Source organism: Phragmites australis, chromosome 10 (assembly GCF_958298935.1).
Source record: "Phragmites australis chromosome 10, lpPhrAust1.1, whole genome shotgun sequence".
NCBI lineage: Eukaryota > Viridiplantae > Streptophyta > Magnoliopsida > Poales > Poaceae > Phragmites > Phragmites australis.
Window position 1 is genome coordinate 29,326,595 of NC_084930.1, and position 15,160 is coordinate 29,341,754.

Sequence of the window (15,160 nt, forward strand, 5' to 3'; positions counted from 1 at the left end):
TCCTGATTGATCTTTCTGAAGGGCCGACAGCTCCAGGGGTCAGGAGGGCCCCGAAGGTATGGCCTCCGAGACCCCTCCGGAGCCATGAAGTCTTGGAGGGGTCCTGAGCCTGATGGTCCTCACGGTTAGAGTGGCGGAGCCAAAGGGGCATTGGGGATCCTTGATGGTGACCCCCAACACCCAACCTCCCTCGACCCCACCACCACTCACACATAGGGTATCGCTGAAATGCCTTCAAAAAGATCCTTTTGGTATGTGTGTACAGTATGCATAACGTAACCCGACCACCCAATGTGATCCTACCTCGCTGCAACCTCTCACTCCCAACGTCGTCATCATAGCCTCAACCCTAACCCAGCCCAGCGTCCGTCCTCGACTATCATAGCTTGCAGCGCCCACGCTGCCTCACCGCCCCACCCACCAACTGCCACCACCGTCAGGCCGACCTGTCACCCGCAAGGCTTCCCTCAAAGCATGCCGAACTCTGGTGAGCCCCCACACCAATCCCTAATCCAAATCCTGGACCCTAACCTCATCGGAGTTGGGGAAGAAGTTCATCTGCGTGAATCGTGGTACAAATCCGTCGGCCAGAAAATCTGGTGAGAGGAGGCTTCAAAATGCTCGAGTCAATTATAGCTTTTCCGAAAGAAAAAAAAATCGTGCCTAATCAAACATCTTAACCCCTCCGCCTACATCCTCGCAGGCCTTAACGTGCCGGGCAAGGTCCATCTTGTTCGCGGCCTTCCGCTGGCAATTCACGCGGGGGAGTGCGTGCAAGCAGGGCTCCATGGAAATGGCTCGCACGCACGGCATCTCGGGAACCTTATGGTTATACGGCGTGTGAAGTATCGCCGGCCGCAGGCCCGCGAGGCTGCTGCTCACGTACCCAAACGTGGACCTCCCGGTCGTGAGCAGTACGTCGGAGAAGCTGAGCAGGTAGATCTCCGCGAGCGCCTTCTGGTTGTGCGTCCGCTTCCCCGTCTTCTGCCTCTCCTCGTGGCTCGGCTGGAAAACGCCGACCCTGACGCCGCCCTTTGCCGCGTGCTCGTAGTATGCTGACCTGATCCGATCGTAGTAGTCGGCGTGCAGCGACGCGATCAAGACGGCCTTCAAACCGGCGGCCGCGTCCACACCGTTCGTCTTGGCGAGGCTGGCGGTGTCCCCCGCCTCGTCGCCATCGATGTCCGGCAGTATGTGCTCCCGACGGGAGCACGCGAGGATTTGGTTGTACATGTCGTCGACCGGGATGGATGCCCAAGAGAACATCCTGATCTGCATGCCGATCCTCTCCTCTGCTTGAGCCAGGTACGTGTGGTAGTACCTCGTGACCAAGCCCCACACGGAGTTCGTAGGGTGAAACAAGTACCGGGTAAGAAGATGGGACACACTCTCCTTGGCCGGGAACAACCATTGGAGCTCGTCCTGGAACTCTGTTATCGAGTACAGCGACGGCACGAAGTAGAGGTCGCTATACAGCAGCAGCCAGTTCACCTTCGCGAGCACGAGCTGGTCGTCGTTGCAGTAGAACATCGTGTCCGTGAACCTGGGGTCGTGCGCCAGGTTCACGTACACGTACGGTGGCACCGTCAGCACAGTCGCCTTCTCAGGGTCGCTCACAATCTTCTTCTGGCCGAGGAGGTTCTTGTACGACTGGTCGGTGCTCCACCCGAGCTGGGACAGGTTGGCGACGGGAAAGTCCGGCGGAAGCACCCACGTCGCGTCCGGGAACGGCTCGCAGAAGAGGTCGGTGAAGTCGTCGGTGGAGTAAACGAGGAGGACACGGCCGGTTAGGAGCGCGTAGAGAAAGGTGCTGAGCAGCGATAGCATGCGGTTGCCGATGCCGTTGTAGGGGAGCCAGACGAGGTAGTTGCACTCCATCACCTCCGTGCCGTGGCCGGACCGGAGCTGCTCGATGGACTTGGCGTAGAGTGGCGTGCCGGGGCCGCACTTCTTGTGCCGCGCCTCGTAGGCGCGCAGTTTGTGCAGGAGGCGCGAGGACGGCGCGTAAGGGGAGTGCCTGTAGTACTGCGGGGATTGGTACCGGCTCAGGCATGCGCGGCGGTCCAAGCCGGGCGCGAGCAGGCCGCCGAAGAGCTCGTCGGCCTTGGTGGCTGCACCTCTGCTGCGGGCATGAGAGGCGTTCGTAAACCCTGGAGGATAATGAGACATGAAAAACTCGTGAGAATTTGCCAACCAGATGTGGGATGACACGGTTATTGTTTCCTATTCCACATCCTACTTTTAGGATGAAAAAAAAGATAAAAAGATGCACAATTTTTTAGATGGAGCGCAAACTGAGCTAATAATGCATCTGATCAAAATTCTATTGGAAACGCTATCGGTCAGTCCCCTGAATTGCTGTAACTTTCAATCGACACGCTCTATTCGTTGGATTCTCTCAAGATCCTGATGAAGCATACAAGAAAAAGATTTGAAAGGCTCTCTATTTTTTCAGTCATCTGATTAAGAGTTGGCCCCAAATCGTATATGAAAAAGTTTTACATTGGTATCCAGAAACCACTTCTTGGTGTTGGTGATCTCTCAGAACTGGTGTATTATCTTGATCAAAACTCACACTATCAATCGGACGGTGCTTGGATAAGTGACTGTCGGCCCACAAATTCGAAACACTCGCTGCATATTTGTTCAATGTATGTTTTCCCTAACTATATATGCATACAATTTTCATGATTACACCACGTAGCATGCAAATCACAGTGAAGGAGCTACCAGATTGAAGTACCTCCATTCATCGCGGCCAGCTTGGAGGCAGCGCTCTGCCACACCGCTGCCGCGTTCTCCCGCCCGCCGAAGAAGAACACGAAGAACGGCAGCGTCATCAGGCAGACGACGAGCACCGCGCCAGTCCTACCAAACCGCTCCTCCTCCTCCCTCCGCGGCACGCCGGCCCTCGTCGGACACGCCTCCTCCGCTGGATCGTACAACCTTTTCTTGCCTCCGGCGCTACCCATGTTCAACTGTTCGTCACCTCTGTACATGCACGATCAGGATTCCGACGCCAAGGTTTTAAAAGATTTCCTGATGCAACTACACGTTAGTGTTAGGCTTCCCATCCGCTAGAGTGTGCCGTACGTAGAAGATCGGAGTGATCGGGCGATAAAGTTGCGTTTGTGCTTAGTTTGGATGCTCCTTTGCGTGCAAAATGAGAGCTGGATTTGACGAACAGCTGGCTGTTGACGTGGGTAACAGAGCCATCATGTGAATAAAACATTGAGAGTAGAGCTAGAGATTGCTCTGTGTGGCTCCAGGACCATGAATTTCGGGGGTCAATGCGTAGAGTAGAGGACACGATGAGCATCTTTTCTAAAGCACTCAGAGCTCCTGTTACTTCACAAAAGTTTATGCTTTCCGTCATACATGTTGGTTCCATAGGACAACTTTTGATATTTGACTCACTACTTAAAAAAATTATCATTGTCGATTTAAAAATTATATTACTATTGATTTTGAACGGCAGTTATAATTAATGATTATTATTACTGGTTATAGAAGCAACAGTGATTATACATATCATTGTCGAATCATTAAGCAGTGATATCACTACCAGTTCTTGAGTTGATTATACCAATTTGATGAACTTATTACTGTCAGTTCCAACTACGACCGACATTGGTACTCAATCTAGAGGAAAAAATTAAAATTTAAACATGCAATCAATAATTTAATCGAGCTTTATATTACTGTCTCCAGAATTATTAGTTTATATCACACTAATATATAATTAAGTCACTAACTTCATCACTGTACACCAAAAACAAAAGACATGCATGGCCGCATATGCAAAAAAAACTCTAAACCAGCACGTGCAAAAACTATAAACACACGCGTCGGCCACGATGATGAAGTATTAGCTGTCGTCATCATCCTCGTCCTCAAGGTCATTGTAAGGAACCGTCCAAACAATATTCTAATTAACCATTAAATTGATTATTTACTTAATCATGACTTAAATAATTAATTAGAATACCACATCGGTAGTCCCAACACGTGTTTTGTGTCGAACATTAGGACACATGCTTATTACATCACAACAAGCTTAACAAAGAACGAGTAATTTAATTATAACACAAGTTCTTAAGCATCCATAATTTCTTAAAATGTATAGCAGAAGAGAGTTAGAAGGAGATAAAAACCAATCAACTTATAGACAAAAGAGAACTATACAGTGAAAGCTAAAACTATAAACAATAAAAGGATAATGGAGCCATATGCCTTTAGGCTCCATCACAAAAGCATGACCTTTGAGTAGTTGCCTACTTTTGCCCATCTCCACCCTCGACGGGTGTGAAGTAGCCAAAGATCAGCTCCTCCTCGCCGGTAGCACCTGAAAGAGCAGCGTGAGTACAAAGGTACTCGTAAGACTTAATTCATATTGAATACTTATAGATAATACGACTCTAAGGATTATAAATTGGGATGTTAGCAAGGATACGACCACCTGGTTAAGTAAATTTATATGCAAAAACAAAATTTGACAAAATATGTATGAGCATCTAGACTTAACCAACACAACTATCTAATCCATAACTATCAACTAAATATATATGTAAAAGTAACCACAATAATATTTGTAAACAACTATCTCAACCCATCAATCAATTTAAACCAAACTCGTAACTCTACGACTACTGCAAAAGAACAAAAACATGCTCAAGACCGAGAGCATAGAATTTTAAAATGTTTCACCCTGCAAGGGGTACAACTTTACCCATAAGACTCGAGAACCATATGGCTTGAGTGACCACACAAGTCCACTTATGGGAGTACTCGTGCCAACCATTCCCAATAAATCCTAACAATTTAAATCAAGCATCGCTCAATGCGAAGCCTACTTAGGTTAACTCCTGAAGCAACCTCAAATGTCTCTTACAAGCCCTCCAGTTCACACCATCGATGCGCAAGCTCAAATGATCACAACTACAAAGGTATTTAGTTTATCTTATTATTAGATCAACATGTGGTAACTAGTGTAAGTGCTAGAGTCAACTGCAATAACAATCGGTGCTTAAGCGACGCAAGCGGTCTACGATGTCCAGGTTCCTCTCCGACCTACCCCAGGGAAGTCCACATTAGGGCAGGAGAAACACCCATAACACCGCCCATATCTCGCCTCATCTTCACTACTCAACCAACCAACAACATCAATGTGACAATAATTAAAGCCTATAGCTCGCGAACAGTGGTGGAACCACCGCTCGACTTCTACCAAAGAATCTATGCATGGCTAAGTATTTCGGTTAACTTTTAAACTAGACCATCATCAAGTTAAACCCCTGTTACAAGGAGATGGATCACTAATAACTCAAGATGGGGTGTAATGCATCAACATAGGATCTACCCATACAGGACCCGACATCGACTCAACAACATAAATAACATATATAAAGCACATTTTATCACATTAGACACATATGATCGAAATTAATGGGAGAAACATGCTTATATGCTTGCCTTGCTGCTCTGGTAACTACCTAATGCTTCCCATACAACACACGCAAAATTCTGGTAGATTAGCATCGCCTTCGCCCATGCTCGTGTCATGCTCTGGTTCTTCATTCACTAAAGAAGAACACATGCAATAATAAGCATGAATGAGATGCAATAATATATGCTACAAGATACATAACAACAAACTAAGAGTGCAAGACATCCGAAATAATGGTAAACTTTGCGATGTAAACGACTTCGAAAACTAACAGGAGGCTGGAGACTTTGGGTTAAACTCCAAACATATGGGTTCCGAAACCTTTGGGTTGTACTCCGAACGGGGGTTCCTAGTTAGCTATTTTGGAATTAACTCAAAAGGTCTGAGCTGAGTCCGGATCCTCCAGGATAGGCCGGAATGTCTGGGTGAGGCTCCGAGCGAGGGTTCTCTGCTAAATCTATAACAAATTAATCTGGACCATCTGGGTTTAACCCGAACTATCTGGGTTGGGCAAACTTGCACTTCTCGATGATCTTCTTTGATCAATTTGATTCACATGTTAAATCCATTCCACCTAAACATGGATATACACTACACAAAAGGTTCTAGACTCAAATTACACCCTAAACCCTAAAGATTTTTTTGAGCACAATTCATCAGAATGTTCCAGGTCTACCCAGAACTTCCGGGATACCCAAACTACCCGGTTCACTACTACTGATAGCCTCATCAGTGTTAGTTCAAAATCGCCATCGGTGGTGGGTTTTGGACCGACACTGATTACTCGACTGACTATCAGTGTCGGGTATGGAACCGACACTCAAAATCATTATCAGTGCTGGTTTGTGGATTAAACCAGCACTGATAGTACACATATCAATGCCAGTTGTATTACCAACCAGCACTGGTATGTGTTCTATCAGTGCCGGTTTGTTTTTACCAATCGGCACTGATAGGTATTTCCTGCCCTTTTCAAAATACGGTGGTTGTCGCCAATACCATGGTATTTTCAAATTTTGGCTGTTGTCGGTAATAGTATACGGTATATTTATAGACACACACATACAAATTTAATTTATGAGACGTCAAGTTTTATTGCAGCATATACGCAAGCCCATATAAATTTTATTTCTAAAACATCAAGTCACATCACAGTATATATATACACTGCATACATGTGAGGTTTCATTACAACAATGAAAAAGAGTTTAAGGTTTTTTGCTAATCGAATGTTCTGAACTCTGGCTTTTCTTATTGGATGAAGGTAATAAGAGAGAGGAGCCAAATTCATGAAACTAGCCGGTTGGACTGATGACTTGGTCATTGATGAACCCGGCAAATTGTTCTTGAAGTGTGTTGATTTCAATGGCCATGAGTCGATCTGTAGATAGCACGAGGAGTTGCAATTTCAAGAATTGAAGAAATAAATCCTTATGAACACGTGTTGGATCTGAAAATTAGTCATCAAGATGTATGTCACATACCTTAGCATCGATCACCTGGTATGATGCGTCTCCGTTGAATCCATGCATGAATTCTATTACGTAAAAATCACATAAATTATTGCCTGGGCCCTGCTTCCTATAAGTAAAGTCATGTCGGATAATCCATTCTTTCACGAATGGCCGATGTCTAATACACTTCTTGATGTATCGTAGGTACACTCTGCATTTGTGTGATTATTACTGTAAGTAGACTTAGATTCAATCAAATCAAATATTACAAGAGCAATAAAGAAATGGTCGGATTTTACCTTTGTAGCAAGTCAATGACGGGTTGGTAGGTTTCTTTTGGATTATTTTGTGAGTAGAAGACAACGATCTTACTAATGTCTAGTTGGATGACAAGGAGGATCCAATGATAACTACATATAGATCACCATAGGTTAGTTGGTCCTAATTTCTAACAATGTATTGCACAAAAAGAGTAGAACATTCATGGAGGGAAACATATACCCAAAGTGATAGGGCAAAAGTATTTATTTTTTCAATTGTAAATCCATAATACGCTTCAATGCATAGTCCTTAGTTCCTTTTGGATCGGATTGCATCATTGTCGGATTTACATGATGTGGGTCGATGAATCCCACACGGTAGATGCCCTCTGTCCTACATCTTTGTACCTCCATTCTACATAAGGAATAAGTTAGGACATTTAATCCAATGGTACATAAATGTTACTATGAGTTATATGTATACGACACTTATATAGTCCAACAACTCAAGATAGACACGTCGAGGCCATCTTCCTAGTATAATTGATACATTTCCTCAAATAATATATAAATAAAGCCATCCCCATGGAGGAAATCTTGATCCTTGTATCTGACCTTGAACATTTCTCTACCATCCCGCGACTCCTTCATGTACCACGTATGGAATTTCTGACGTTGATATGTTAGTTTGTCCCACACGTTTGGTGCAACTAAGAGTTCGCCCAACTTAAATTGCCATCTCTCGACTGCTTTTGGTGCCAAGGACTCGTCTAGAAATTGCCTCTTTGTCATTTTAGCATCTTCAAGAAATCTTTCTAAATTCTGTTCTTGTCGTATCTATTCGAAAGAAGACTCCTTGAAGTATTTCATGCTTTTGATGCGCGCGTAGTCTGATTTACTCTTACACTCAACAGGTTTGTCCATCTTCAAGAAAAACTTCTGTGTTTCTACACGAATTGGTATTTTCTTCTCAAGCTCTGGCTTTTTAAAGAATTTTTTGACACTAGCGTCCACTATCGCTCTGGTTTCCTCTGGTGTTTGTTCATAAGGCAACTTCTCAGGTGCTGCCACCTTCTTAGATGCCCTTTGCTTCTGAGATGAAGCCAACTTCTGAGATGAACTCAAATTCTTAGACTGTGCAGCTGTTGTCAACTTCGAAGGGGGGAGGAGTTGCCTCTCTTGGTGCTGGTAGTGTTGACTCGGAGGTGTAGGAGCTAGCTCTCTTGGTGATATTGGTGCTGACTTCTGAGGAGGAGGAGTTGGCTCCCTTGGTGGTGACTTGCGTAAGGGAGGAGTTGGCTCTTTTCTGGGTAACGGTGGTGGTAGCAGTGACCATGGAGGAGTTGGCTCACTTCTTTGTGACGGTAGTAGTGGCGGCGACCATAGAGGAGTCAGAGAAATTCTGTGTGGTGGGTCCGACTGCGCATCAGACGACTCGTCTGTCTCATGTTCAAACACTATGTAGCGCTTGGGCCACAGAATAAAGCCACCCATTTTTTATCCGAGCCTCTTGGAACCCGTCTCTTTGAGGTAATCCATGTCAATCTTATGGTACGACCTTCACATAGACTCCATGTGGACCTTGACGTATCCCTACGGTATCAGATGATCATTGAAGAGAGCTCCTTCCACGCATTGGTCAACCTACCCCATAGCCACCGTGGTGGCAATGTGTAACACCCTAATTTTCAATCTTTGTCAATTTATAAAAATTGCTAGAATTTAATTTAAGTTTAAACCTTAGAAAAGGGGAAAAACCTATTTTCATAAAAAGAGAATCCAATTTGACATAGGAAATATTTGATTTAAGTGCATTCATGCTATTTTTAGGCATTTAGGTCTCCCTTGGTTATATTTGGTGGTTTTTGGTTTGAATTTGAGTGCTTAAGTTGAATTCAAAAGCTTTTGAAAATGAATTGAAAAAAAAAGGAAAAAGGTTCAAACCTCCTCAGGCCGCCCTCTCCTCATTTTGGCCAATCTCCTCGCGCCAGCCAGCCCACGTCCCCGGTCCCGCCGCTCTTTTGGGCCGCGCCCATGCCTGAAGACATCCTACGTCAAAACCATTTTCGCCCGAGCCGTTGCCAAGTGGGACCCCCGTGTCAGATCCATTGTCTCCGAGTCGGTCTCCGTCGTGCCGCCAAGTCCGAACAGGAAATCGCCGCCGCCTTTAGAGTTCAGTTGCGCCTCGAGCCTCCTTTGTCCACCTATATATGTACATGAGGCCCGTCAGTCTTTTCCCCAAGCCAAGTCACCACCTCCCGTGCTAAATCACCGAGATTCATCTTGCCGCCAAGGCCATTGTCGTTGTTCTTGATCGAGCCCGCTGTCGAGATGACCCTGAGCATCTCAGAGTCGCCCGAGTCCACCAGAAGAACCCCTTGAGATCACTGAACCTTCTCCGACTCTAGCCATCGCCAATTGATTGCCAGAGCACCCTCACCGACAAAGATCCGAGCTCTCCGCCGCCCCTCACCGTAGCTAACCCTCTTCCCACAACGCCCTGCCCAAGGTAAGGCCTCCATTGTGTTCCCCATGCGCGTGTGGTTCTGTTCTGCCGCTCGCCATCGAGATCCGACACTGGCGACGAGGTTTCTGCTCTGCTTCGGCCACTTCGCCGCCACCGCTTCCATTTTTCCCCAGCCAGCCAGTCGTCCGATATAAAGCCAAGCGCCCAGATTAGATATAAACTTACCAATTCAGCGACCAATCAGACCTTGCCACGTCGCCGCCAATTAATCCTAGTCAGCCCGGCCACCTCACCTACCTTATCAGTCTGCCAATTCAGGTGCCACCTCAGCCACCCAGCACACGTGTCAGCCACGTGCTGCACAGTCAGCAGCCACACAATATTCCTAGGATTTTCAATAAAAAATAAATTTAATAATTCCCCAAAATTGGCAATTTTGCAAATAGGCCCCTGGACTTTTCTGTAATTACAAAAAGAGCCCTACCTTTTACACTTAGGTCCCTGATCTTTTCCAAAATTACATATAGGTCCCTCTATTTTTACAAAAAGGTCCCTAAACCTTTCTATTAATAACAAATTAGTCCTTTTCTTTTATGAAATAAATCCTAATCTTGTTTTGAGTGTATCTTTTTTTTTGTCGTAGCTTCGTTTTAAGCGATTCTCTGAGTTCTATCTTTCTAGATAGATTTTATCTTGTTGTTCTTTTATTTTGTGCTCTATTCTTAGTGTATTTTTTTTGCTTTGCCAATAACTATGCGATTAGTCGAAAGTGTCCCGGATCAATTTGAGGAACGTCAAGACCAGTGTACACTGAGCAGCAGCAAGGAGAAGACAAGTGTCCTTTATCATCTTAAACCTATGATTTAAACTGTTTTATTTTACAAATTGCATGCAGTGTCTGTCAATATGATGTGTAGTCACCTATGTTAGGGTTTTTCTCTAGATTTTCCCTTATCATCCCTTAGAACCTAGATGGTTTATGGTTAGGTATTTTTGGTGGGTAGATTTCTTAGCCATGCTTTTGGAATACTAGGAAGTATTATAATCTTTACTGATGAACATATGCAACAATGGTGGTTAAATTGTTAATGGTCTAGCAAAATGGAACCTTAGGCCTTGAGCAAAGTGGTTTTGATGGTTTTCATGGTTATAATGTTGGTTTAGTGGTTGCTCAAGTAATCTAAGTAAGGACTGATTTGTGGAGCGACAACCCAAGAAGTAATGTATCAACCACAAGGCTGATATAGGTAAGACGTGACATACTAGTTAGAGTCTATCTAGTGTGTGTTGTGTTAGCATAAAAGGTGGCTTCTGGGTAGAAGTTAGACTCGCGTAAACCATAGCAGTGAAACCTAGTGGGCAGATAGATGCATACTGGATTAGGCTCTGGTTAGTGGAAAATGTCATTTAGTGATTTCTTGGTGACACACCACTAGCGTGTGTTAAGTGTCTTGCAAACATGGTAACATAGAGTTCACTGACTCGTAGAGAAAGCTGGACAACCTCTGCAGAGTGTAAAAACTGTTATAACATATGTGCCTACTGTTATGGGAGACTTGGATCCTCACATGATTATGGGTTCAGTTGTGGTTATGGGTTTGGTTGTGATTTTGGTTATAATACAGGGAGTACTAGACGGTTATGATATGCAAGGTGGGGAGTCTTGTATGTTGGGTGTTGGACTGTATGGGTTGCATTCACTTAATAATTGTTTAATGCTTTTTGAGTCCAAATATCTTTTCATTACTCACATTTACGCAAATATACCATGTGTTAGCCTATTCTTATTGTAAGCCTATATATCATTATTTTCGTACACTTGCTGAGTACTCAATGTGATCACCCTTGGTATCTTTCACAATACCTATGCTGCTCAGTGGAAGACTTTAAAAATTTCCAAGACGATGACCTGGTGTTATAGGAGCGTGTCTTCCAGTCGGTGCTTGTGGAGTGCTTGGTTGCTGATACTTTCGTCCCATTGCCATCGATTAGATGCTGTCGTTTAGTTATTAAAATTGTTTAGATGAAGTCTTTTTGTAGGAAGTAAACGTTTGTAAGTTAAAGTATTACTTTTATTACTTCACCTATGATGTTCTTATGTGCATTAAACTTCCTGGGCACACATAAGCCGCACTTGATTTTGCCCGTTAAAACCGGGTGTGACACAATGTTCAAGGTGGGAATGACATGCTTGCACACTTTGCTTTCTGCGATGTCGTCCACATGGCCGATTCTTCTTCTGCAAACCCCACGGACGCGTAGCTGCTCTGACAACCACCAGGGCTCACAACATTTTCTTCGCCTTACTACTGCATGTTTCCTTGTTGAAGTGCTTCTTTGATTTTTGCGACTGTCATCTGATGCTCTTGTACAAGTTCTTATCGTACCAAAGCCAGCAGCTCTTCCAGTTCTTCTCTCCTTCTCTTCCTACTCCTGTAACTTTTGGTGACTTCTGGGAATCCCTCTTTCTAAGGCACCACCCCTTGCCTATAGTGCGACCTACGTACTCTTAGTTTCCAGTGCTAAGGTTAGCTGGTCTTTCTCCCTTTCTGGCTTGAAAGAGTCTTGAGAAGACTAGGTGTGGGTATCTACAATTCTTTGCATCACCTCCTATTCTTTGTCGCTTTTGAAGATTAGGCTGCCATCTGCCGACAAAATCACCCCTCTCGTGTACAGATAATGCTTTGCTCGTTCAATTCAGTCGGCCGTCTGAGGTGTGGCACCACTGCAGGTTATTTGTTCTTCCATCTCTTCCCACTCATGGTATTTTCTACATACCCATGCAAGCCATTTCTATGGGGTACACGTTCTTGTGGGAGTTAGCCTTGTTTACCTCACTTAGTCGTTGTGCTTCCTCTGACCACCTGTACTCTATGAAATTATTCCAAAATGGTTCCACCGTCGGATAATCATCCCATTTTGGTGTCCGACCCACCAAGTAATAATTTCTCCATTGCTTACCCTTGAAATTCTTGAACACGATGACCATTGTTGATAGGGCACAATGCTTCACTTTGGCCATGTTGCATCCTTGGGTATTCAAACTTTGCACCAACTTGCCCCACATATGATCTTTGATGTTATCGGGAACCACCCGATTACTGTTTTGAACGGCCCCAAGACAACTTTAGGTCTCGTGGGCTCCCCGACTGAATTGACCTCCGTGATGATGAAACGTTCCTCGGGCATCCTGCTGGGACCTCATTCACTCCTCTCTTCTTTTGTCATCTCTTCACCCTCCGAAGCATCAGCATCAGGATCAATCTGACCCTCAGGAGCATTATCTTCGGCCCTACCCTATGCAGCTTCAGCGATTGTCTCCAACTCAAACTGATCCATATTCAGGTATGCACTCGGGCTACTACCTCCTGTCTAGTCTGGCTCCATGTTTACAAGCTCATCTTGTACCGAGGCTAGAGCCAGATCTGAGGAGGGGCCTTGTATCAGAGGGGGGACAGGACAAGGTTGTGCATGGCGGTTGGATTTTGTACGTGCCATTCCTACATAAAAATTTTAGACACAAAAAACATTTGATTTAGAGTTAAAATTAATGAGATATGTAATCAAATTATGGTCACAATATATGCATCAATTCACATTTAGAAAAAGGCCAAGTAAAACGTGCAGATGGTTAGTAAATCATTGTCTTGCTCATGGACATGTGCTAGCTAGCTAGGTAGCTATATTTGTCTACATATTGATATTAATGAAAATTTTGATGGAAGAAGATCCTAATCCCAAAGAAAAGGATGCTTCCGATTTTCATATTAAGTTATATGTCATAATAGTTCATGCCATATAAAGATGCTAGATATCGAACAATCATGCTATCATGTCTCATAAGTAAAAACATACTATGTATAATGCTACACATAATAGAGACATTGGTGATTGAATCATTGCTACACATAATATGTACACGACTTCACCTTACACAATTTGAACTAATTTAGCGAAGCAGACAACAACTATATAGCCAAAAAAAAATCAAGTTCACATTCAATTTTTGCTTAGAGATACATCAAGCATTGTTCAACTCCCCACATCTCTTCAGCTATTTTGAGTTTCTGAATGCAAGTGTTCTTCACTTACGGAACTGAATGCAAGTGTTTTTCACTTTCTGAGCACCAACACTGCAATGTACAAATATAAAAATCAAGAAGGTCCAATATTCTCAAATGAAAGAACAAAAAAATAATCATTGATTTTTTTTGTAGAATAGAAATTCTTTGTAGAATAGAAATTATATGCCATGGGAGAGTTTGTGAGGGAGAGAAAGCAAGAACTGGTATGTTAGCTCAAGCTAGAAGAAGGTGGGGTTAAGTACCAAGTCGATTTTTCTTTTTCTGCAATTAACAAATACCATTCATTTAAATCCCAATTGAGGTATCTAGGCTTCACCAGAATTCATGAAAATTTAGTAGAAGGTAGGAACTCCTTCATCTCATCGGATATTTTCAGTAGAATATGCAAGAATGATTACTGAAAGCATCCTATGCAGGACTAGGAGACTTGCATTTTTCAAAAAAAAAATAAGCAACTTTTGATTGAATTGACTCATATAATATGCAGATTTGCATTATTCACAAACTTTTGGGAATTTGAAACAAAAAATGAATATAGTGAATAGAAATTGGATGAAAACAACTTAATAGCATCAAAACAACTTAATAAGGAACAACATGCAAGCTTATTATACGAGTCGATTCAATATGGAGGGCTCGAGGTGGATGGAATAAAGTCCCCTTTGCTTTTGCAAAATGGCTAGGTTCAAGTGCTTATTTGCTAAAGGCATGTATTTCAGTAAACACTAGCCCATTTGTTTGTTTGTATGAACAAGCGTTCTCGTAAGGTTATGCACATATGTACTGTATTAGGTTGCCCCCAATCAACAAATACCGAACTAACACAGTGGTACTAGAAATAGGAGTAAACGAATATAATACATGAGTTTGATCATTTTAGACATATCCTTTTTGCTCAAAAAATTAAACCTCAGCTCATCACTATCACTAGCACTAGAATTAGCATTAGCATTATTAATCTCACTTACCGATTTTCTTTTACCTTTTACCATAAGGCACAATGGAGAATTGGTGTGAGGGGATGAGCACCTTGGAGAAGTGGATGCTTCACTTCCAAGTTGAGGATAATCCATGCTACAATATCTGTGTTGATGACAAATGTAGCAAACTTGGCTTGTCCTTGATCTTGACAAATGTAGCAAACTTGGCTTGTCCTTGATCTTCTCCTAGATGATGCTTTCTTATTGATTTTTGTTGTAGCTTCTCCACCTAGACTTGGTCTCTCATAGACTTCTATTTTCTTCAAAATGTTAATCTAACAAATACTAGTGAAAATAGATGTATCACTATGAGGACAAAGAACCATATCGTCATGGTAAATATGGATTTTTACACTAGATGATATGCAAGAGTTATCAACACAAGTAGATATAGAATTTTCATCGCAAGTGTTGTTAAAGTCCAAATGAGGAATTGGACAATTTCTAACCCCACTCGCCATTTTATTA

The 15,160-nt window shown here is 43.4% G+C and overlaps 1 protein-coding gene across 1 annotated transcript; it reads right to left on the reverse strand.

Moving 5' to 3' along the window:
• Nucleotides 1–580: 580 nt before the first annotated feature.
• LOC133883468 (probable fucosyltransferase 8) lies at nucleotides 581–3,052 on the reverse strand. Its single transcript, XM_062322802.1, has 2 exons — nucleotides 2,744–3,052; nucleotides 581–2,150 (listed from the first exon to the last, which is right to left on the reverse strand). The coding sequence occupies exons 1-2, from the start codon at nucleotides 2,997–2,999 to the stop codon at nucleotides 664–666; spliced, it is 1,743 nt and encodes a 580-aa protein (XP_062178786.1). The 5' UTR covers nucleotides 3,000–3,052; the 3' UTR covers nucleotides 581–663.
• Nucleotides 3,053–15,160: the final 12,108 nt, after the last annotated feature.

Excerpts from the sequence above, each read along its gene's own strand:
- LOC133883468 (XM_062322802.1), bottom strand. The coding sequence starts at position 2,999 with ATGTACAGAGGTGACGAACAGTTGAACATGGGTAGCGCCGGAGGCAAG. Across the intron at positions 2,151-2,743 it reads GCTGGCCGCGATGAATGGAG|GGTTTACGAACGCCTCTCAT; the intron begins GTACTTCAATCT and ends ATTATCCTCCAG.